Here is a 23,469-nt window from a genome sequence, read left to right as displayed (position 1 = left end):
ACATCTATAGGGATCCCAGGATATCTGTGCCAACTTCTTCCTACACACATCACAGCAACCCGGCGCACACATGCAAACTAACACACACAGACAGACAGGCAGACAGACACACACAGGAACGAACGCACGCACGCACGCACGCACGCACGCACGCACGCACGCACGCACGCACACACACACACACACACACACACACACACACACACACACACACACACACACACACACACACACACAAACAAAAACCTTTGGCGGTTTCACCTGATTCACCTGATTATGGCCGATACGACTTCATCACCTGTAGATTTAATGCTTGCCATCGCTCGGGGAGTTCGGCACATGAACGTCTTAGCAAAGAAGGAGTGCCGCTCTTTTTCCTAAATACAGTAAATCTTACTGATTCAATTAAAACATATGTGACATCGCCGCTCACCTGGAGCGTTAGCAACTGACCTTACCTGACACGAGGGACGTGCAAGCGGATTTGACATGAGTGATTCATAATACCTAACCGAGAGAATCTCAATTTACCCCCATCTAAAGAGAAATAAACAAACGTTTTCAAGAGTGCAGCTTCGCAATCTCACATCACCTCCGAGTTTTAACCTGGACTCCCCTGACTAGCTCTTGGAGGTCTTACCTCTTCGTGAGGTACGGCAGTAGACAGGGTCGGCTTGGCGTCCACCTTCTATACATGTTAATACCGAGACGAGAACTTAAAATTGCAGTGTGAGAAAAAGAGGTCAGTCGGGGGAGTCTAAGGACTAATTGAGATGTATATCCTCCACGGTTCGTAAGCCAGCAATGGGACACTGAACGCTCACCGCTTCCGAACGATCCTTAAAAGCAAACCCATTCAACCTCGGCGTGGTAATTCTCTGCTCTGCAGGCGCTCGGTGGGAAAATTAGATAAAAAGAGAGAGAAAAACACTCCTCCACTCTGAGACGTGTTTTCCTTTCGTAGACTTCTACCGATTCAGTTCATAACAGCTTTCAGCCCAGTCAGAAGCGAGTATGTTCTGTCTGCGTGTGAAGTACAGGGGCATCGGGAGAAACTGCCAGGGAATCGAACCAGAGATTGCGTGCTTCTTGCTTCACTCTCACATTTTCCCCTCTCACTCTCAGTGTGTCTGTCCGCCTTCTTGTGAGTCTGCCCTGTGTGCGTGTCTGACTGAATATCCCTGGATCTAAGCAGGTGTTGAGGGTGCCTGCAACCCCCCCCCCCTCCCCCCCTCCCCCCCATAGCCATTCTCATAGCAGCTTCGGCCCCATTGTTTCCTATCGCTCTCTCGGAATAGGAAAAGATATATAAATATGTGAGTATGCCATTTAGTAGATGCTTTAGGAGACCCAGGAAATCAATGTGATGACGTTAAACCAACGTGGAAAACTGATTGGATTTGAAAAAGTAATGATGTTGAACTGAGGTCTGCTCTACGATTCCCATTTCGCAAGGAGAATAGATACTCTAAAGTAGAAAATATCTCCCGTGATCCTGATGCTAAAACTTGACATGATTACAGAAAGAAATACAGAAGAAATCGATAAATAACTGTACGATTATAAATGTGTATACGAGAAAATTCCTTTTCCTCTCTGTTGAAACATCTGTGGAGAGGATGATTTGTGTAATGGCCTGCACCATTGAAACAGGGGGTGATGTGCAGTTAGTTTATAGGCCAGTGACAGAAGCTACTGGGGGACTACTCGTTCTTCGCCACTCTCTCTCTCCTCTCTGTCCCTATCTTCCGCTCGCTCCCTCTACTCTCTCCCTCTTCTCTCTCTCTCTCCCAATCTCTCTCTTTAACCCCCCCCCCCCCCCCCACACACACACACACACTCCCTCCCCTCAGCAGAACACAATGAAGACAGGGTGCTTTTCCAAGAGCAGCAAACCCCACGTCATTCCCCATCCTGCCTGGCTGGAACAGCCCTCTTCTGTTGACATCCGTCACTACAGGATACTATATCACTGAGCGAATACATTTCAGATGGGGCCTATTATTAACGAGTCTGAAATGAGAGATCTGCTTCTGTTTACCGATGCCACAGGTATTTACATTCCCCAACAAACTAACAACAACAAAAAACCACCGGTATGAAGAGTGTGAGAGTGAGGACTTACAGTGTGGCAGTGGCAGACCCGCTTTGTAAAGGGGGACTTACAGGAATGTGTGTTTGTCTGCCTGTGTGTGTGTGTGTGTATCTACGCGTGGGCGTAGATTGTGTGTTGTGTGTGTGCCAGCAGACAATCACAGCAGTGAGAAAAGATTTACCGTGAAACCATCCAGAAGCCAATATGTCAGTGGTCTGGAGAAGAGGAAGCTACAATCATATCTAGTATAATGTCTTTGCCAGGCAACAGATAACCTCAACGGCTCACAGGCCAAAAGGGAGTCAAATGGGAGTCAATCAAAGCCTGTGGAGAACAATATAGATCATCCTGTCAGTGTTGTAAACCACATGCACATCAATCATATTTAGATGCTGTGGAGAGAATGCATGGGGCTATAGGGCGCAGAGGTACCACCACCACCACCTCACCCAGATGCATGGCCCATCCCAGGCCAAGCCACAGGCCTCTCTTTGGGGCGTGACCTGCTGCGAATCGCGTGGCTCCGTGGCTTCTGAATGTGTACTCTCGGAGCCTCGGAATGCAAGCCACAGAAACCAGCCATCTAAACGGCTGTGTCAGGAGAATCTGCATAAACACACATCACATGCCCATCCAGGCGAGTACACATGATAGAGTAATGAAACGTCCTACCGACACACACACACACGCGCGCATCCGCACACGACACACACACCTTACTTTCATTAGATCAATTATGAGAAAGCACAGCTAGCCACAGTGTCAATTGGCCACTCTTCAAAGAAATGGAGTTTGTGCTGCCATAGATTGGCTTCTACCTAAATCCGTTCACGTACTGTACCTAACCATGTGCGCACAGCATGGAATAATTAGACAATAATCAGACACTCTCACAGTAGCAAATCGTCTAGAAGCATTCCTGACATCTGAGCATTCTTTCATAAACACAAAACCCATTAAAAAGGAAATCTGGTCTCGCATCTAATTACATCAGGCCTCTGACATGGAGAGACCCAATTTGTTTAGATATAGAACTGCAGTTACGTGGTAGACGGATTCTTTCACAGTGACTGTGGATATTATGACGGAGCGGCCCGAAAGCACAGCAGACTACTGTGGTTAAGTTCCTGGGCCTGTAGGAACACATTTGAAAATACCCAGAGCCCAATGGAACGTAATAGGTTGACATTTAAAGAGAATATACAGATCTTTTGTCTTTGGGGGTGCTCTTGAGACAAAAAAATATAAATATTGCCCAGAAATGACCTAATTGGACAGAAAGGGACACATATTCCCACACCAATGAGCAAAAGCATACATTGTTAGCTTACAACTAAGGATTGTGTGGTTTTATAACAAAAAAATGGATGAATGCGATATTAATGAATAGAAAAAAATCTATCTAACTTCCATATAGTATGTTTAAAGTTAGAGTCTTCATACAGCTCATCCGGCCAATCACCTTCCTTAGGAGTTTACTACAAGGATACTGCAATTCAAAGCTTGATGGTGACAGCCTATCATACTTTCACCATTATATGTAACCACTTAAATAGGACTATTTCCCCTTTCCTCATTATCTTGGACCAGAGAGCATATAACACCATGACATGTCATAATAGGGGGAACCGTGTAGAAAGCAGCTGGTCCCAAACAGCAACCAGAGACCTTCTCAAGCCTGGCCAAGAGGACAGAGGTAAAAGCACACTGAGAGGAAACAGAACACGGTGCTAAAGGTAATCCAAAGTGCTTCACACACACACACACACACACACACACACACACACACACACACACACACACACACACACACACACACACACACACACACACACACACACACACACACACACACACACACACACACACACACACACACACAGTGCAAATGTAACCTATTCCTCAAAGCTTGATGGGATCTCGCTATGACCATGAGATCATGGTATATTCTGATTTCAGGGTTTCGTTAAGTCCAGCATGCATTTATTATATTACAGAACATCAAATAGTTACATTAAAAGTGTAAGGAGTGAAGAGATCACTCTGAAGGCTTTCCTTACTTTGGACTTACTCCTATTTCTAAGTCATTGCATATCATATCCTACTATATGCATAAATAATGTGAGAAGCAAAGAAAGGATATTAATCGTGACTAATAGTACATTGGGCCAGTCTATGATAACAATAGTAAAACCAGATAAATCATTGTTTTAATCGCAGGGTACAAGACATGGTTTTGATTCCACTAGGAGAAATCTGCAGTTGACACAATGTCCTAGTGATCTTCATCGTCTCCCTAACCATCTCCTAAGCCGTCAACGGCTCTCAGAGGCCTATCATACGGCCTTGTATTATTTTTTCCTACCATTATAAAACTTCCCAAATGCCTACACCCTCCTTTATCCACCGTCAGTTCAAGGTCCTGCCAGGAAAACAAGATTCCTAACACGAAAACGCAGCAATAACAACAATATTAAAAAGTCCACATCCTCTCTGAAGTCATAAATAATAAAGAAGCCATCCCCCTCCTATTATACCTGTCAATAACATGAAGCATAAGCCGTGGGGATAGGAGGTCTTGACACTGCACTTAACCAACAGAGAGTATTGCTCTCCCGCCTCTATTAGCCCAGGCTCCGCCCCCTCCCAGCAGAGCTGGGGGTCAAAGGGTGAGTGTTGTGAAAGCACAGGCTCTAACCGCTAACGGCTGACCGTCAGATGGTCTACCTTTCCTCCTCACACACACACGCAGGCTCGCAGACACAGACACACACACACACACGGAGGCAGGACGCACTCGTGCAAGCACACACACACACACACGGGAGCAACTCAATAACAGCAGCTCATAGAGTCCGTCCCATTAGACACCCCTCACCCCAACCGCAGCTTCTTTAATGAACCCCCTCACCCCAACTCCGCGCCAGTCTCGCGACACACACTCCGATGTTAGAGACTCAGCATGTTTTCAGAGTGGTGCGGACACGCTCTCAATCATCATTAGGGGTTTTGCAGAGTCCTGGGGTCTGGGCACCTATCCAGGATGTGTAAAAGTTTCCATGAGAAAAGCTTGAGTTGCCGTTGGAGGGGAACGGTCGCGGACAAGGATCCTTAGAAATGTTAGAATTCTGTATTGTTGTTGGGGAATTGTTTGAGGGAGATGGAGAGAGAGAGAGAGGGAGAGAGAAAGAGAGCGAGAGAGGAAAGACGAGGTCTGTCTAGAAACCTGTTGCCACTGACGTCTGCCTCTCTGCCTCATGCAACACCGGGTCTGTTTTCAGTTTAGAAGAAGAAAAAAAAAACGTTTCAATTGTCCAAAATTTGAGTTGAGGAGGAAACAACTACTGGAAAGCTGACCCTGAAATATAAGGCAATCAGAATACACATGTCAAGTGTCAGAAATCAGCAGTGTACATTTGGTTGTTTTTCTCATGTGGGTGAATAAGGCCCCTCTGTATTCAGCTGTAACCAGATGGTAAGAGTCTGGCTGGCTGATTAGCGTTAGCCCCGTGCTAGTTCAGCTGCGCTTCATTATATCACCCATCACACCAGAAGCTAATGAGAGAAGACACACAGCGGCAGCCTCGCTGGATCAGACAGATGTCCAAGCCAGCATACTATGACTGCATTTACACACGCACGCACACGCACACACACACACACACACACACACACACACACACACACACACACACACACACACACACACACACACACACACACACACACACACACACACAGGCACAAAGAGGCCTTCATAAGCACCCTGGATTGAGGACTGGGGGTGCGTAATGTGGCTCAAAGCCTTCAAATCTGATGTGTAAACAGCAGCCAAGTCTAGGATCAAAGCGGCTATGTGTGTGCGTGTGACGGGAGGGGGTAATGATGTCACCGCAACTGCAGCTCGGCTAGGACGTGTGACAAAACGCGGCGTCATCACAGACCCCTGTTTTATGGGCTAATTAGCCAGGCTAACAAGGCAAGCGTAAATATACTGCCCTCCTCATTCTTCGTAACTTCTATTGTTTTTATTGATGTCGTTTGCATGACATTGTGCTCAATGCCATATGTATTGTAAATCGCCCCGGATTAGAGGGAGCGAGGGGTATGACTCAACGTGAAAGGTATTTTTTTTACTTGAGAAACTTCTGTTTAATGTAAACCTCACATTAGATATGTATATATTGCGTTTGGCGTATGACAATGGGCCAGAAACAATACAAAGACCTCTAGGGCTAGCTTTTGAAAATTCACTTTAACATACATCTTGCTTCCATTCCCCCTAAGCATCAACCCATGGACCTTGGTCCAGGTTTATTCGCTCACTCAACTCTTCTCGCTATCGTGAGACAGACAGACCCCTGCTGCAGCGAACCAATGGCAGCCGCAGGCCAGCAGTTCTAAATACATCCCCAGCACAAGCCAACAGATCATTCATCAATTTAAATACAATCGCAGCTCCTGGACATTACCCAAAAAGCCTTGGGGCACTCTTTTACAGACAGACAGTGCGTAATGTCCTGCAGTTAGCTAGCCTCGAGGCTCCAATGCTCCATCACAGAAGTAGTGGATGAAATGGTGCTAGTTGGGAGCGGGTAGTGGGTTAGGGGGTTGAAGGGCAGTTAGAGGGGCTTATGTTAAACTTGTCATTCCCTCCCCTTCTAGATCTCCTACATATCCACCCCACACTGACAACAGAGCTCCTTGTGGTACAGTAGCTCAGCCCGTTGATAGGTTGAGTGATGTCTCGGGGGCTGGGTTAGCCGTGCGAGCCGAAGGCCAGTGAGAGATATTTCCTCTGGCTGATGAGAGCCCGAGGCCTGAGCGTGGGAGGCGCTCCACTCTGGGGAAGCTCAAGTGTCGTCCCGCTGCAGAGCTCAAATCACAGGCTCCAAACCGGCCAGGCTGGGACTCAATGCTACGCGGCTAATGCTAAATCACCACCGCCCGCCCAACCGCCTGGTGAGGTCATCCCCTACCGTCGCCCCTCTAATGGAGCAACTCGCTAACATATGATAATAACGGAAGGTAATGACTGTGGAAAGGGAGCTCGCCACTCACCGACTTCTCCCAGCTCTAATTTATTTTTTTATCTCAGGCTCATTTGAGGGGTCTGGAATTGTCCGGAATGGGGCCGGTGGACCTGACCGGTACAGCGTGCAGATGCCTTTGGAGTATGCTGTTACCACCACACACTTACCGGTACTCCAGGAGCACAGTTAGCCCACCACAGATGCTCATTCAAGACATTAGATGAGGCGAGATTGCAGCGGGCCAAGGTTTTACCAGGGACGCCTTGGTAGGCCTCTGCCAATCAATACGCATCCTGTGAGTCTCTAATGCATCTGTATTCACAGGCCCAATAACATTTGGTCACTTGGTCCAGAGATATGGGCTCCGCTAAAGTGACAGTGGATGGGGTGGTGTTGGCGGTGGTGGATTATGAAGACATGGTTACTACTTCAGGGTTATAACTTTAGCAGAGGGCAAATGTTGAATATTTCCACACTGTACAAATGATGGCGTAAAATGACCCCCTAACAACCTTTTACCTAGCGCAAAATAAAGCTTGAGTTTCACTCTTATTCGATTAATTCTAATACTCTGGCTCCTTTTCCTGCCCATAACTACTGAGAAGTTTGAAAAGGAATTAGACATGTACATGACAATGCTAATCGTATTTCCTTTGGACTTAGCGCCAGTGTTCTCTTGTTTCAATGTACAGTAAGGGGAAATATGCCAGGAGCTGGCGCGGAGTCAGAAGATAAATGCTAGCTCTGGATGTGTGAAGTGACAAAGACTTGTAGAATGTCCTATTTGAGTGTTGTGCTCATTTTATGGAGTTGATAACAGACAGACGTCCTCACTTCTCGCTATTGTCTGTTTACGAGGTGAGGACTAACCGGGACTCATCAGGCTGGACAGATTTGCTGACAACCACGTTTCAGCTCAATTACAGCACTGCTACTAAACCCCTCGGCCCCCAATGCCCATCACCCCTGTGCTCCCTTGGCTCGCACCCACGCATGCAAACACACACACACACACACACACACACACACACACACACACACACACACACACACACACACACACACACACACACACACACACACACACACACACACACACACACACACACACACACACACACACACACAGTGCTGTAGGTCTACTGCTGTTTACAGTAGGAGTGAAACAAAAGGTGCACAGGAAGAGGGATGTTCCCGAGTTGAGCGGGGACTCGCCTTGTTCACTCTGTTTGGATGCAAGGGGACTTTATCTCTTCTGGCATACCGCCACGTATGCTGCATACCGCACAATCAGAGCATAACAATAATGTGATGAGCAACCCCGACAGGGCCCATAACAGGCTGGGAGTGACCAGAGGGAGGGACGATTATGAGGAGGGGGGGGGGGGGGCACATGGAGAGTTAATAGGGGGTCTACACACAAATGCTGCGTTCCCCCATTCCCTTGGCTGTGCCCTGGCTCACATCCAGTGGGGCTCTGGTAACCCCCCCCCCCCCCAGCCTCCCCAGCGTCCCTTGATGACGTCAGCTCCAACACTACACCCTCCGCAGGGAAAACACGGGAAAACAAAGCGCCTCCTGCCTGCTGACATCCCTCGCACCGAGGGGGGGGAAAAGCGTTGCAGCTCAGGAAACCCCTACCTATTGTTTTGCTTCCTTCATTAGTCCTTGTGTCAACAGTCGGGTCCGGCACGCGTGCGCCACTGTTTTTGTTCTCTTGCTCCCTGCCTGACCTCGCTGCTTCTGATGTTTTGACAGATTGTTTCGAAATCCCATCAAGGCCCAATTGACTGTTAAAATAAAGCTGTTGCTAACTCAGACAACATACACGGTAGTTGCGAAAACAAAAAGGCTCTGTAATGTCTAAAATGAACAAATCTGACGTAAACTCATGGTTGATAGCGCTGCAATTCGCCAGGGAAGAGGGAGATGTGGGGGAAAGGGTGTGGGTGGGTGTGGGTGTGTAGATAAGCAAAGGTGTAAAGTTAACGTCATGTGCACTGTAAATGGAACGTTCTAGAGAGAAACGAGAATCGTGTTTTTTATGACCCTGTGTTTTCATAAGGAAAAACAACACCAATGTGATAATGACAATGATGATGTGATGTCACTAGCTAACGGAGAGCTTTGATTGACAGGTCTAGGTAGATAAACCTTGTTCTTGTGACTCACCATCGTCCAGGTACATCTGGTCCAGATCCTGGGGTTCCCGCTTGACGGTGACGGCTAGGGAGCGGGGGCTGGCGTCCACCGGCAGCAGGCTGGGAGGGCTGCTCCTGGCCTGAGTCTGGCTCTGTCCCTGGGTGGGGCTGTAATCTGGTGCCTGGGCGAACGGGCTCTCTGCTGCCCCCCCTGGAGTGGAGGGGTGGGACCCTGGGGAGGTGGAGGGGCTGCTGTTGTGGTAGAGCGGGTGGAAGCCATGGGGACTAGGGTTACCAAGGTGATGCGGGCTGTTGCCCTGGGAGTGAAGCATGCCCTGTGGAGCTTGGTCGGGTGAGGAAGGGCAGACCAGCGGCGCTGGGCACAGCCCTGGCGTCTCTTGGATGGCGGACGCCAAGGGGCCATTGTGGGCGTGCGTAGGGCTGGTGGAGAGGCACTTGGGGTAAGACACGGGGGACAGGTCGTGCAGTGTTGGGCTGGACCTGGGGGAGGAGGCGGGCATGCTGCCAATGCTGCCATGGCAAGGCGGGCAGGGAGAATAAACCCCAACCAGGCATGTGTCAGCATCCCCCACAGGTATGATAGGAGTGAGCCTGGGTTGGCCATAGTAGAGCTTGGAATGAACAGACAGCCCCTGAGCCCCCAGAGGCTCATACTCATCATTCGGTTCTGTCTTTATTATCGGGACTGGAAAAAGAGAGGGAGAGAGAGAGAGAGAGAGAGAGAGAGAGAGAGAGAGAGAGAGAGAGAGAGAGAGAGAGAGAGAGAGAGAGAGAAAAAAGACAGATTAGAAACGTGAGGTAGGTCCACGTGGCTGAACGAGCAACTGAGAGTATGAGTAAAGGAGTCGGTGTAGTGAGATGGATTGTGGGTAGGATACCCTCCAAAACCAAACAAACAACCAGCGATTAAAAGAGACACTGTGTCATTGGCTTAGCCTCTCAAACGCCAGCTCAGAACCCCCCCCCCCCAAAAAAAATAGATGAGTCATCAGAGCAGAAAGCCACAGCTGGCTCTAATCATGAAACGGCGCTATTTTCTTTGGACTCTCCTTCAGCTCTGATATCCTATGAAAAAGTGCTTTAATAAAGCGTCTGGGCTGCTGCTGCTGCAGGAGCCCGAGACCCCTAGGCCTCTTCCATACTCCAAAAGCAATTGTTGCTCTCAGGACAAAAAGAGAGAGAGAGAGAAAAAGGATGATTTGATTGGGGTGGTCCGTGCTCCTTAAGAGAGTATGGTATGCCTGCGGTTTCAGGAGCTCTGACTTCAGCTAATGCAGGAGGAGAGTGCTATGACCCCACTTGCTCGTGCCGCCGTCTTCCAACTCACTCAGAGTCCATTTGGGAGATGTTTCCGCCATTTCCTGACTCGTTTGGACTGACGGTCCTCGTACAGTAGGTTTCCTGGCTGTGTGATCAAGATCAGTTTTCATCTGTCGGAGACTGACCATGACGTGTGCACTATTTATTAAATATGTAAACATATCCTCCAGTTGCACACGCACACGCACACACACACACGCACACACACACACACACACAAAGCTCCAAACTCTAAGGAAAAGATGAAAGAAAACCCTTTATGAACCCCCACATGCTCCGATTCTGCCACGAGTACTGTGGCACAACTACTGTAGGCTTGAATTAAGACACCCAGATGAATAACAAAAAGCTTCTGAGTCACAATACATGCACTGTCTGTTGCTATTTCTGCACACAGTGAAATGTGTTAATGGGTGCGGTTAGTGTTTGATGCCAATCATAAGTGTTTTGGCAAAGTCTGAATCACTCTAAATGTCTTCTGACACTCTCTTCAGCCTACTAAATGTCTTCTGACACTCTATTCAGCCTACTAAATGTCTTCTGACACTCTATTCAGCCTACTAAATGTCTTCTGACACTATTCAGCCTACTAAATGTCTTCTGACACTCTATTCAGCCTACTAAATGTCTTCTGACACTCTATTCAGCCTACTAAATGTCTTCTGACACTCTATTCAGCCTACTAAATGTCTTCTGACACTCTATTCAGCCTACTAAATGTCTTCTGACACTCTATTCAGCCTACTAAATGTCTTCTGACACTCCATTCAGCCTACAAATAGGCCATCATAAGTGTATTTCTTATAATATTTACTTTTTACTAACAAAGTAAAAATAAGTCAATACTGATGAAGGCGTAATAATACTAATATGCACTTCTACTTCCATTGTCTGAATAAATGAGTGTTTTGATTAGACGAAAACCAGCCCTATCGTGATGTTATGATGTTATTATTGTTGGGACAGGACGTAACTGAGAGATTAACTTTCACACCCCCAGTCTCCTTTGGGGAGAGATGAGCTGGTGTGATTACCCAGTGGGAAGCTCATTTACGTCAGTCTTGTCAGAGCCACGGGGCCGGTCCATCTGTCTCAGAGGCTCCCTAGGTAAGGTCTGTATCCTTAAGAAAGTCCCAGGATGACACCTCCATACACTTACTAGGGAATATCATACTAGGCCTTGTAACAGGTTCTCCATAGTACAGACCTGGGTTTACGCTAGGTCTAGTATTTTTTTCTGTTCTCTATACTTTAGCTGCATTTGATTGAGCTTGCCTATTGCAATGGAACCAATGGAATAGTCCCAAAAGTCTAAACCCTACATACATAGCAATACATAGAATACTTAGCAATCTGATTTATTCTGTAAAGCGTCATAGTCTCCCACCGTCTCCCACTTTCCCTGAGACTCAAACGCTATGTCACACATTCCCCCTCTCCTACAGTATCTGCAGAATGAGATCCTTTGAGGGATCCTTCGAGCTCGCCTCTCCTCCATCCAGCTCTATGTGTCTCCACCCACTCTAACCGATCATTCCTCAATATGTCTCCCCCCGTCTCTCTGACCACTCCTTCCAGCTATCTGTGTGTGTCCCCCCCTCCAAACACACACCCTCCCCCTTCCCAGTTCCATGAAAGCAGATTCACCCTGTGAGTCCCATCCCCAGCTGGCTTCTATTTCCTCCCAACCTGCGGGTTATGGCCCACATGTTATTCTCCACATCTCTGCCTGTCTGTGTCTGTCTGCTCGCATTAATGTGATCAGGCCTGATTGGAGTATTTATTAGGAACTGGTTTCCTCCCAGGGATGGGGGTGAGGGTTCGAGGACGGGTTTGAAGGGTGTTGAGCACAGAGGGCCTAGGCCCGGTAAGTTGTCGTGTGAAGGGAAGAGACAGCCGGGCAAGAGGGTTTTCTGGGATGCACTCTGATTCTCATTACGATTGGCTGCTCTGCTCTCAGAGTGGAACTATGGAGTGGATGATCTACTGTCTCCATAAAAGAGCTGGTTTGATTGCACTGTGGAAAGAGTGTGCACAATGCATTATACCTAGGGTTCTGAGTTTCTCCTGACCATGTGACCTGACTAGGCCCTAGTTTTAGCGACCAGGTGGTGCTTCATGGTGGTAGTCATCAACTCGCAGGTGTCTAATTCACCACGTCCCACTGTGGTCGCAATCGGGCTGACGGCTGGTGTCCTAGTCTACGTAGGCCATGTAAAGGTGCGTGTGAGCGTGTCTGCGCGTGTTAACGTGTGTGTGTGTGTGTGTCTGTCACTGCCCTAACTTGGAAACAAGGAAACGTCTCAGTCTCCAGTTTGGTTAGAATGACACATCTTTGGGGAGAAGTTCACGGCGTGCGGTTCGTTAAGTTTTCATGTATTGTGTCTCTCTTGTTTCTTCCGAACATAACCCTCTCTCTCTCTCCTCCCTCCCACGTCTCAGACCACAAACCTACGGCCAGGAATCAGCAGCAGCCCCCGCTGGTGTTAATAATAGAACCCGATCTACACGAGGAACCTCCAAACGGCTTGTGAAATGAAAGGCATTCCGAGAACTGACTTTGGTCGGGCTTTCGTCAGCGCCAGCACTTTCGGCGTTTGTTGTTTTATGTGGTTCCGTGAAACGGTTTCTTCTTTAAAGAGAAGAAAAGGGCGGCGTGTCACGTCTTTACTCGACGCAAGAATGATTGGAAATGAGCTCGGGAAAGAAAAGTAACGCTCACTCACACACACTGGGAGGTAGACAAGGACACTTGTGCTGTACGTTCGTCGCAACATCGGATATGTAGTGATTTATACAAACCAGAACTGCTGCCAACAGCTCATTTTAGAGTCTACAAAAAAAGAGTAACTTCAGAGTGACATATTGCTTAGATTCTTGGATCTTTCTCCTCTGAAATTGTAACTCATGACAATGCACTTTCCGGACAAGCTTAACTACGCTTTAATCATCAAATTCATTGGACTAACGTGACATTGTGAAGGAAAGCGAGGACAATGAAGAGCATTTTGAGAAACACAAAGACAAATAAAAAACTACATGTTTCATAAGACAATCTACATTCTATTGTTTGGCATCAATATGCAACGGCATTATTACCATGCAAAATGCTAATTTGGAAAAACTCCCTGTGTGAAATTCGGGACGAATATTACCGATAACATCTGGCAAAAAGTAACGGTTCAAATCCGCTACTCCTTTCTTGCTTGTGTAGGACAAAGCAGGCCTACGACAGCCTTGTCATTCAAGCTTATCTTCACCTGTCAAACATGGCAAAGACTCAATCGTTTCCAATCCTCCAGACTGCATCTGATAATAATATCCGTACTAGCTCTGAGGCGTGACTAAACTAAAGGGGAGATACGAATCAGATGATGTTTACACGACAGAAACAATGCCTCTCCCGTGAGATATGACTGAGCTATTTAGAAGATGGAGAGGAAACGATTCAATTACATATTATCTCTTGTTTCCTTACTTGGGCATTTAGCTGCTCCGTACAGGTTTGAGGTTCGACAGTGAAAGCTTTGGCCTTGTCAACACGTTCAATAAACCTTTTCACACACTTGTCTGAGAACGTTTTGACATGAATGAGCAGGGAGAACATCACGTGACGACAGTGGAAAATACACGCTGTTTTCAATAGCGATCGGAGGACCGCAGGTCGTTTGTTTCGTCCTTTCACTTTTTCAAACAAGCGGTGCTATTTTAAGTGGCGGTTTCTAGATGAGCACCGAGACGAGCACACGCCCGAGCGTGAACGAAAAGTTATTTTTAGAAAGCATAATTGACGACCACAACTGTGATTAAAGTGGGCCAGAGCACCGGAAGCCCCACTCAGATGGGTGAAGGAGGAAGTGATGAGAACGACCTCGATGTAACACATACACACACATCCCCCCCCCCACCCGCCCCCCCTTACCTGGCCACAGTGTTCAAACACTCTCACACAGTGAAAGCCTCAAAAGCAAACAACCAGGTTTTCCGCTCCTTTGCTATTCATATATCACTGTTATAATTATCCTCATTGTGACTTAGAGATCTGTTTGCTTTCATGACATCCTGCATCTTATCTTGGACAGATATAATTAGGGCTTCTCTTTGACCTCAGCACAGTTGAAACGGCACTGTTTGCTGAAGTCATATACAGTAGAGGCCACTTCTCCCAGACACTTCACCCATGGGCAGACAGACATGGATTGTTTATTATTGCTTGTTGACTATTGTGTTGAATAAATTATATTTAAGTGTTAAGGCCCGAGGAGGTGTGGTATACAGCCAATATACCACGGCTAAGTTTATAATTCCTTATTGCTATTAGAAAAGTGTTACCAAATGAAATTAAAACAGTAAAAATGTTTTTTTTGGTAATACCTGTGGTATACCACAGCTTTCAGCCAATCGGCATTCAGGGCTCAACCCACCCAGTTTATAATAGATTAATAAATATCAAAATAAGAAATAAGAAGATCTGGTGAACCACAGCAAGTGCCTTTGACTGTGACTCTAGTGGTACATTATGTTCCGTCATAAAGACACTGCCCCTGCTTGTGTGGTCCCCACTGCAATGTAGTTTACTTGGCATCGTAACAGAGAGCACACCCCATTCATCTGTTAATTGGACCATGTTGACGCTCTGTGAAAATGACTTGAAGATGCAACGGTCAAAGCGTGATAAGTCTTCTCCTTGTACAGCTTATCTCCTTGTCTGTCTCCCTGGTTGGTATGGGGCTGCCAAATATGGCCAGAGTTTGTCTGTCCTCCCACCAACGCTCGCTCGCTCTGCTAAGGTCAGTTACCCCAAAATGTCCCGTCTCTCCCTCCTCCTCTCCCCCCCCCTCTCTACTCCCCGCTCTTCACCTCTCCCTTTCTCAATCTCTTTCTCACTCACTCTCTCGTTCACTCTCTTGCTCCCATCAACCGTCTCCAAATAGGGCCCTCTGTTCGTTGTCAAGGTGGTGATGCGGTCTCTCTCTCAGAGTCCCGTCCAAAAGCCTGAATCATTGCTTCTTATCTCTAACGGGCTACAATAGCGGCCAGTGATCATTGAATTGTTTAGGGTGTCTAAGAATCACATGTCAGTTTAAAGGTGAAGGCTGCCTTAAAACACGATTGGACCTGATTCTTAATTTAACATGGGATATAAAGAGAGAGAGAGACATTTGAAATGTCTTTATTCTTTTGGAACTTCTGTGAGTGTAATGTTTACTGTTCATTTTTATTGCTTATTTCACTTTTGTTTATTAACTACTTCACTTGCTTTGGCAACGTTAACATCTGTTTCCCATGCCAATAATAACCTTACATTGAATTGACAGAGAGAGAGAGAGAGACAGAGAGAGAGAGAGAGAGAGCGAGAGAGACGCAGCAAGCTGTGAATAATTAACAATGTTGTTTCTAGCAGCATCAATGGATTTCAATCGATATCAAAGTGTCTATGCATGAAACTTGGATTTGGCCAATTTACTCTGAGCCCAGAATGAAAGGTATTTAGTTGGTGATGAAAGACTGTGAAATGACTCCTAATCCCAATAACTTCTTCGCATTCCAATGTGTCAAGCCAACTATAAATGTGGAGACCAGGGGGCACGTGAGTGTGTAGCGCAGAACGTGAGTTGTGTGTGATGGATGTTCCCGTGAGTTGTGTGTGAGCTCGCCGGTCCAGCGATTGACTTCTGACATTTAACGTCAACATTGCCCAGAGGCTCTGTCAGTCAACCCTTCACACCTCATCGCCGGAGAACGCAAGCTCGCAACCAAATAATCACAACTCACATCTTCTGCTTCACTTCTGCCCTCGCTCAACAGAGCCGGTGATGCAGCGGTGTCAGGCACTAGCGAAAGCTACAACAGATTGCGTGTGTTTTTGTGGAGCGGAAATGATTTCGGAGGAAACACTGAAAGGTACAATTGGGTAACATTGCCGGTGTAATGCATGAGCATGTATGACCCCTTTATATAATTTATCAAGCAACACTAGTAGGAAACATAAACCCCCCCAAACCACGTGTAAGTGAGGAGGTAAACCTGAAGGTTTGTGGGGTTACCATTTGGTGAGAGATAGGTGAAGCGCTGGTATTGGCTCCTCTTTCTCTTGCCATTGCAGACGTAGAAGTTGACCTGCACTGGGCTGGATATTCTCTGGTTCCTGTAGGGAGGGATCTCCACCACCAGCGCCGTCTACAGCACACAGAAACAGCACAGAATGGATACACGCACAGTACGAACCCTCCAGACGCACAGTATATTTGTGTGTGCGGAGCAGATTTTCAAAAAGCTGTCAACTAAACATGCATCACCTCAACATGATGAAATCAGACTAAGACGGCATGGTGAAGATTTCAGTTTGAACTTCCATCACTAGCTTAGGCCTACAACCCCTTTCAATGCTCTTCTAAGACACAAACAGAACTCCAACTGTACTAAGTGTCAACTCATTAATTAGCAGGTATGTATGCTTGTTTTGCTTTCGGGGGAACCCTGGAGGAGTGTTCTGAACAAGCTTTCTGAGCTGGGTCTTCGGCCCAATCTGGATGGGCTCAGCAGGAACCCCAGAGTGTGCACCGCGCCCCTGTTTGTGTCTGTCTGAAGCCCTGAGGGCCAGGGGTTTGAACCCTATCCCTGGACTACTACAGGGGAGAGATGTGGGCCTTTGGCCTTGTTTTCACAGCCCCTGACCAGCGTGTTGCTCCAGGCCCAGGGTGAAACCTCCGTAATCCTGGACGGACGTGAACTTTGGAGGCTGCAGAGCAGGGATTGAGGTGCATGACAAAGGCGCCATTGGGACATGACTGAGTGTCTGCCTGTCTAGAGCCTGTCTGTCTCTGTCTGTCTGTCTGTCTGTCTGTCTGTCTCTCTCTCTCTCTCTCTCTCTCTCTCTCTCTCTCTCTCTCTCTCTCTCTCTCTCTCTCTCTCGCTCTCTCTCTCTCTCTGGGGGCCAGCTCAGGCCATATGGGGTGGTGGAGCAGAACAGGAAGCCATTCCCTGTTGCTCAGCATATTTTGTGGGGTCTGTCTACGTGTCTGTGAGTCTGTTTATAGGCCAGGTCTGCCCCGGACTGACGGGGTCAAAGACAGCAGAGACACAGGTGTCGATGACCTAACACCCCCTCCATCCCCCTCTCCTCCCATCCTCCCACCCAGTGAGCAGAGCGATCCAAACAGGAATAATGAAAACATATGGCAGGCAGAGCATGGGTGACCTAACGGTGGCCGGTGGCAGCAGGAGAGAAAAGGTCAGCAACACTGTGGCTTGTTTGTCGGTACGCCAAATAAGCACACTGTACTATTTGTCCTTCACCTACCTAACCCAACCCCTCACTGTAATTTCCCAACATGCCAGCCCTTAAGGCCGATTAAACATTGAAGCATCAGAGAGGCGGAGGCCGTATTCAACACTCCTGATGCAACAAAGCCAGTCACCTGAACGTGAAAACAAACAACAACAAAAACATCATCTTTGAAATGCCGCCGTATTTCGACACATGTTCCACGGGCGATGAGTTACCCTAGACCCCTGCAATTGTCAATGACAGCAGTTCGTTTACAGGGAGACATAGGGATGGTGAGACCCAGCTGATGAAAGAGAAGAGAAAGGGAGGGGGCACGGATGATTTGAAACACATTGTCATCACACACCCTAATGTGCACCCGAAGACACAGACACACACAGGCAAACACACACTCTCACAGACCTTACGAGTCTCTCCTCGCCATAAGTACTTCTTAATTAACTCCAGAAGCACATGTAGCGTCTCTGGGACACGTACAACATTTACCGTCCCCTCTGACAAATCCCCTTTGCCTTGTTTTTATGAACAGAATGTAGGCCTAAATGTGTGACTGGGCATCAGTAGAAAGGTGCACTGGTTTATTTTCTCATTACTTCTCTCGTGAAAACAGCAGGTAAAAAGGGAGGGGAATAATCCACCCTTGGCCAGGCCTCAAGCGGAAGGCCGAGCTCAGACAAAGTGTTTAAGCGCTCCTCCTCCCTGAACCAGAAGTTGAACAGTGAACTAAATATCTGGCTACGCTGGCTGAGGTGTTTGGTAGGGCAACTGGGCTTGCATCAGTATTCATTAGGGAACAAACTGAAGAAAATGCACTGAAACTGGGAGGGACTACCTGAACTTGTCCAATGAGAAACATCCTTTTTCGTTTTCCATTACAAAATGGTTTGCTATGGTGTGCCCTAATGAATATGACTTACAGTAGTAGAGAGAAGGTGGCGGTGTGTGTGTGCACGAGTGCACACGTGAGTGTGTTTGCGTGCACGTGTGAACGTTTGTGCTTATTGAGGGGTGCTTGTTGATGATGAAGCAAGATACTCTGTTTACCGTGAGAGAGAAAAATGTGTGAAAATTCCATTCAGGATTGCATGGACTAATCAACACGACTAATCTCTCTCCTTGGTAATGTCTTAGCAAAGGTTACATCAGCAAAGTGAGTAAGGGGAAGTGAGGGAGGTGAGGGAAGGAAATACAGGGGGAGAGAGGGGGGAGAAAAGAGAGAGAGAGAGAGAGAGAGCGAGCGAGAGAGAGGTGGGTAATATAATGGAAGAGAAAGATACATGGAATGTATGACTGACTCAATTTACACGTTCAATCTTAACAACAAGACTACAACCTATTCAGTACTGTGTTTTACTGAAAACACTGCGGAATACTTACAGACTTGAAGGAGTCCTTGTCAACTTTGGCTTCTGTCTCCCATAGGTGGTGTCCATCTATTAAAAAAAGGACAACAGAAAATATGAAACACTACATAACCACACACAATATAATTGCAAAAACTAAACTTGCGAACGGGAAGCATAGAAATAGCGCACATAGAACAGATCAGATCCGCTGCTTCTTAGACTTGCTTTCGATGAGAGTGACAGACCCATAACTCCAATTTCTACGTGAATTTGGTCGGATCGGGCCAAAAAAGTGACATATTGCAGCTTTACCTCTGCTTCATAAACGCCTTTTGTTCGTTTCATCTTGAGAGTGTGTTGTGGTGTCGAGGCCTCCCTGTCATGCAATAAAAGCCCAGGGATCTGCAACAGCTGCCGGGAATCTGTAGCAGTTCTCTCACATTCTTTGGGTCTCTCCGGGATTTCATGCCACACCTTCACGAACAGATGCTCTTGTGCTCTGTTTATACAATCAGGCCCAAACCACAGCACATTTTCTTACAGCCTATGACTCGTTAGTGGCTGTCAGAAATAGAAATGACAAAATTCAGCCTTTGTGTGTCTGTGTGACTGCCAGTGTCTGTGTGTGTATGGCACTGCCATGCTGGCTGGCAATATAGTTTTATCTGTGGCACTACAATGCAGTGTTGGCTGGCAATACAGTTGTGCCAGTGTATGTCTGTGGCACTGCTCTGATGTCTATGGCACTGGCTGACTATATCATTCTGTTTGTGGTCCTAATTTCACAAGGACTGTGAGATATGTGTGAAGTAACACACACTAAATATGTTATGGCCATTGGGCAGCTGTACTAGTATAACTAAAGACCCAAGTAATAAGATGTGGTCTCCACACCAAATTGTTCTCCCAAAGTACTCTTTTTCACAACGCAAAAAGAGAAGAAAAGATCCCAGTCGTGCTTGGCTTGCTATCACTCGTGAGGAAGGGTGGAGCTGGGGTTGGGAGAGAGCTTAGGAGGATGGAAGTCACCATGTATCTATTTCCAAAAAGCAATATTAATAGTGAGGAAAAGAGAAGGGCAGACATTGAAAAAGATCACAGACCGATGGCTTTATTTTGAGTTCAGGCAGAAGTGAGAGAAATTAAGACAGAAGAGAAAGATGAAGTGAGTAAATAGACAACTGTGATATTTCGGTAGGGTGACGAGCACGCCTATATGACCGTGTAATGCTATGTGCAGGTGATCATGATGTGCCATGGAACTGATATGCTCGTCAGGCTGTGAGATGGGAAGAGAGAGAGAAAGAGAGAGAGATGATAGGGAATGCTCATTCCTCATATTACATCTGGGGAACCAAGAGGGAATCTCGCCCGCCCCCGCACTGGGACTCCCTCCAAGAGGGGAAACCTTAGACGTCAACCCTCCACAAGTAAACATGTTTTTCAGGATTCTCTCTCTCTCTCTTTCTCTTTTTCTCTATTGCTCTCGCGCTCTCATTTTCTTTCCCCATCTGTCTTCATCTCCCTCTCTTTCCTACTCTTACTCGTCTCAATCCCGTTGACATTCTCTTTCGATTCACCTCACTTTCACCCTCTGTCTGTTTGTCATCTGCAGAAGCAGCAATTAAGCAGACCCTCCTACTCTTTTGAAATAGATGAAACAAGACGAAACAAAAAGAGTAAAAGCAGCCATTTCCCCCTCTTCTCTCTCCTTCACCTTCGCTGGATCGGGAGACGGCCACATATGTGGCATGCCAAACTTTTCAAGTCAGAGAGTGCCGTAGGACTGAACCGCAAATTGTTACTCTCTCTCTCTCTCTCTCTCTCTCTCTCTCTCTCTCTCTCTCTCTCTCTCCTTCCCTCTCTCTCTCTCTCTGCAACATCTGTAAAACGCTTCTGTTCTGTCAACAGAACCCCCCCTCCCTACTTCGCAGTGCCCCCACCCACACACAACCTCTCCATCTCTACCTCGGCCTCCTCCTAAACTCTCCCTCTATCAGACTGGTCACAGGGCAGTGGTAGTAGGAGGCATAGCAACTCCCTATACGGGTCAATGGCAATTGCACTCAACACATCAAAAGGTTTACACACACACACACACACCATTGTCTCAAGTAAAGTCCTTTGGGGAAAGATCAGCCAGCTGCCTTTTAATGTGTCTAAACTGGTGGGAAGAGTCCAAAAGACTCACATTTGCACAGTGACACACACCAAAGGACCTACTGATGAATGAAGCATCATCAGGACACAGTTGACGGAGAGGTTTAAACAGCCGTACCACAACTCAGTCAACTCCCAGGACTAAGTATTGCTAAGCAACAAGACGGACCCTATGTTTATTCTGTGATTCATATAATACAGCATATGCTCCCACATGACTACAATAACAATAACCTCCCACTTGTCTTCTTTCTCGACAGTAATTGCTTGGAGATTTGGTTAATGACAGGAGATACAATGTGGAACGCAAGACAGGATGGTGGGACCACTCTGGTATTTATTGAAGAACCATTCTTATCGGGCCTCTCTTACACGTGTCCCTGCACTGACCTGTGTTTGGTTTACACCCAAACACAGAGAGAGACAACTCTCATCCTACTAGAACATAGGGAAAGGGGCATACCAACAACAGAACAACTTCCACTGGCCAAAGAATGTTCACCTTGGTGGTTTTGGGAATGGAAAATCTGATTCCCCCCGTCTTAATTGCAGAGGCACTCGTGAAACAAGCCAGCCTTATTTTTCGACTTTCGTCCCTCCCAGAGATAATTTTGGGGGTGTCTTTTATCTCTCTCTATCCCTCTTTCCTGTTTATATAATACAGTCAGTTATCAAATTTGTCAAAATTCTGCTGCCACCTGTCTGGCAAAAACTGTCAGTAAATTTGGAGACAAAATAGCAGGCAAAATCGCAGGCCAAACAGGGTCCATCACACACCAGACCAGGGGTTGGCTTCTGCTTCTCTAGGACACCTGGTACAGTACCTGCCAGTCCTTATACCGGTGAAACCTGACAAATCTGTCAACAGAGGTGGTAGGGTGGGAAAGTTAGACGTGGGATCCAGGCTAGAGGTGCTGGGCTAGGGGTAGACCTGACTTCTATTTCCCTGCTGTGGAGCTATATCTGTGCTGTATGCTCCAGACCTCCAGGCACAGCTCCAATCACACCAGATGTAAAAGCTATCCTGCTCACAAGGGAATTCCCTCCCTCCCCTCTGAGTCAGAGTGTAGGCTTTCCCCAGCACTCCCTCCTCTCCTCCTTTCCCAACTCCCTCCATGCATGGAAATCAGGGCAAGCCAGAACACACACTCGATAAGGTGCACCAGGTATGCCTTTCTGCTGCTGTGCCAAAACGAGAGGGTTGAGCGAAGTCAAAACACACACGCACAAACACGCCCCCCCCCCCCTACATAAACACCAACGTAATAAAAATAACAGAGACATCATAGCTAATCCAACTGATCAGCGACACAAAACGAAATGGAAAGTCTCTGAGATATGGAAAGGAAAAATAATCACTCCGAAAGCCTATAAAACAGTACTTACTGGTACAGAGCGTGAGACTCTCAAACACAGCAAAACAATTATCCGTTAACACATCAACTATGATCACTCTCAACCCACGTGGTGCATGCAAAGGGTAACATCATACTTATGAATCAACTGACAACTTCAAAAGTTCTCTCCACAAAACGTGGGTGAAATATCACAGATCGGTCTCAGAGCTTGGAGTGCAAAGATAATAGCCATCTCCAAAACCTTGTTGGAACTCACTCACTAAGCCGAGAGTCAGCAGTGAGAATCGACAGTGAGAGTCAACAGTGTGAAACCCACCCAAGGAACGGATGCAGGACATCCACTACTGGACAATATCCGCCTCTCCTGCCCCTGGCTTTCCTGAACAGCACTTTGTCTCACCCTGCCTGTGCCCCCTCCCCTCTTCCCCTCCTCCCTCCCTCCTCCCCCTCTGTTCTCGCCTGTTCCGCTTCGCCTTTCTTTAGGGAATCCTTCGCAGATGAGTCACTGAAAACACTTCCTACTGAACACACAAACAGGCCCGTAGGCTAGCTACCCTACCCCTCAGCGGCAGCACACACACAGACATGTACACACACACACACATGCACACACACACACATGCATATGCTGTTTGCATCAGTCAATCCTGCGGGTCCTTGATACAGAGCAATAGGGGCGGCCTTAGCATTTGAAAAGTAAAAGT

At 47.2% G+C, this 23,469-nt stretch overlaps 1 protein-coding gene across 2 annotated transcripts in view; it reads right to left on the bottom strand.

Moving 5' to 3' along the window:
- LOC129857770 (nuclear factor of activated T-cells, cytoplasmic 1-like) overlaps positions 1–23,469 on the bottom strand; it is a 65,992-nt gene that overhangs the window by 10,135 nt on the left and 32,388 nt on the right. Inside the window, exons 7-9 of one of the 2 annotated variants that reach the window (XM_055926320.1) lie at positions 19,279–19,334; positions 16,658–16,790; positions 9,301–9,975 (exon numbers count right to left, since the gene is read on the bottom strand). In XM_055926320.1, the coding sequence (XP_055782295.1) occupies positions 9,301–9,975; positions 16,658–16,790; positions 19,279–19,334 (864 nt within the window). The remainder of the gene's footprint in view (positions 1–9,300; positions 9,976–16,657; positions 16,791–19,278; positions 19,335–23,469) is intronic. The other variant, XM_055926321.1, reaches the window with a different exon arrangement.

Source organism: Salvelinus fontinalis, chromosome 6 (genome assembly GCF_029448725.1).
Source record: "Salvelinus fontinalis isolate EN_2023a chromosome 6, ASM2944872v1, whole genome shotgun sequence".
NCBI lineage: Eukaryota > Metazoa > Chordata > Actinopteri > Salmoniformes > Salmonidae > Salvelinus > Salvelinus fontinalis.
This window is presented reverse-complemented; position numbering and strand designations above follow the sequence as displayed.